This window comes from Octodon degus, unplaced genomic scaffold (assembly GCF_000260255.1).
Source record: "Octodon degus isolate 3935 unplaced genomic scaffold, OctDeg1.0 scaffold00009, whole genome shotgun sequence".
Lineage (NCBI taxonomy): Eukaryota > Metazoa > Chordata > Mammalia > Rodentia > Octodontidae > Octodon > Octodon degus.
The window spans coordinates 29,885,896-29,887,277 of record NW_004524585.1 but is presented as its reverse complement, the minus strand read 5'-3'; the positions used below and the strand labels follow the sequence as shown (position 1 = coordinate 29,887,277).

At 44.4% G+C, this 1,382-nt stretch overlaps 1 protein-coding gene across 1 annotated transcript in view; it reads right to left on the bottom strand.

Annotated features, from left to right (window-relative positions):
- Window positions 1-1,382, bottom strand: part of Ttc37 (tetratricopeptide repeat domain 37) — a 79,843-nt gene that overhangs the window by 16,889 nt on the left and 61,572 nt on the right. Inside the window, exons 37-38 of the mRNA XM_023707671.1 lie at window positions 669-742; window positions 394-447 (exon numbers count right to left, since the gene is read on the bottom strand). Coding sequence (XP_023563439.1) covers window positions 394-447; window positions 669-742 — 128 coding nt within the window. The remainder of the gene's footprint in view (window positions 1-393; window positions 448-668; window positions 743-1,382) is intronic.

The following is a 1,382-nucleotide window of genomic DNA, read 5'->3' as shown; positions in this document are numbered from 1 at the left end:
TGCAGAGATTTTCTGCAAATTTCATAGACTACTACCCTTTTTTATCTCCTTTCTTTTGCTTTAATTTTATCTTCCTTCTTCTGCACCCTTAAAGTTGAAGCTGAGGTCACTACGTTGAGGGAAGGCTTTTCCTGTGCTTTTGCACAGAGCCGACACTAGTTTCGCTCCAAGCAGTGCTTTCAGAATACCACAGAATTCTGATAGGCTGTGTTCATTTCAGAATATTTTGTAATATCCTTTTTGACTTGTTCTTTAGGTTTGTGTTATTTATAAGTGTGTCTTTTTATTTCTAAGTATTTGAGAATTTTCTAGTTATTTTTCTTTTGCTTATGTCTAGGTTAGTTCCAGTGTACTGAGACAGCATACTTTATATAACTGGAATTCTAAACTTACTGAAGCCTGCTTTGTGGCCCATAATGTGAGGGGGAGCCCGTGTTCACTGAGCACCTACAGAACAGACACAGACTTCACTCTGTGGTTAGGAGAAAGTGGCGTTCTGCGAACGTCAAAGACATCAAGCTGACTGACAGCATTTTCCAAATCTTTATTACATCTTTACAAGTTTTATGTCCCATTATAGTATTAGTGCAAAGCAACACGTCCTCAGAGGAGAAACAAATAAGGCGAGTCCTGCAGCTCCCTCTCAGCTTACTGCCTGGAGAATTTACAGGCCGCATGCGGCTCAGGAAAAGGGAAAAAGGCCCAAGTGGGCCCAGGAAAGCCACCGAGCTGAAGAGACGAGCTGGAAAAACCAGCGAAGCCAAAGTGGCTCGAGTTCCAGCACAGAGTACCAGCGAAGAGAGGGGAACAGAAACTCCAGGCACCCACAAAGGACCTCCTCAATTCTTTCACTCAGCGCTGACCAGCATGTGTCTGAGGAAGCTACTTAAGGCCTGAAAAGCCCACTCAAAAAAAGGAGGAGAAACAATCTTCAGAGTTTACAGAAGAGTGGAAAGAGTTTGTTTTGAGCACCCACTGGGGAAAAATACCTGAAATTCACAGAACACAGCAAGACCATGGCCAAAAGCTACTGAGCACGAGTAGGCCCACAATAAAGGTCTCCACATGGAAGAAGACAACACCCAGCTCAAGGCCGTCCTGTCTGACCTGTCTCACCCAAGAGGCTGAGGTGGGCTGAAAGAAACTGTCTCATGCTCCAGGGTACCAGCTGCTCTGCCCAGCCCTCTTTCCTTCCACCACGTTACCAAAGGCTTATTTATAGCAGTGACTTTTACTGAGTACATCACGACCATCAAGGAAAAATTACAAGTACAAAAAATACAGCTTAACAAGGCAGAGCCAGCTTTAGGACCAGACTCAGATACGGCAAGGGTGCTGGAATTCTGAGGCAAGGAATTAAACAACTGTGATTAGATGCTCCA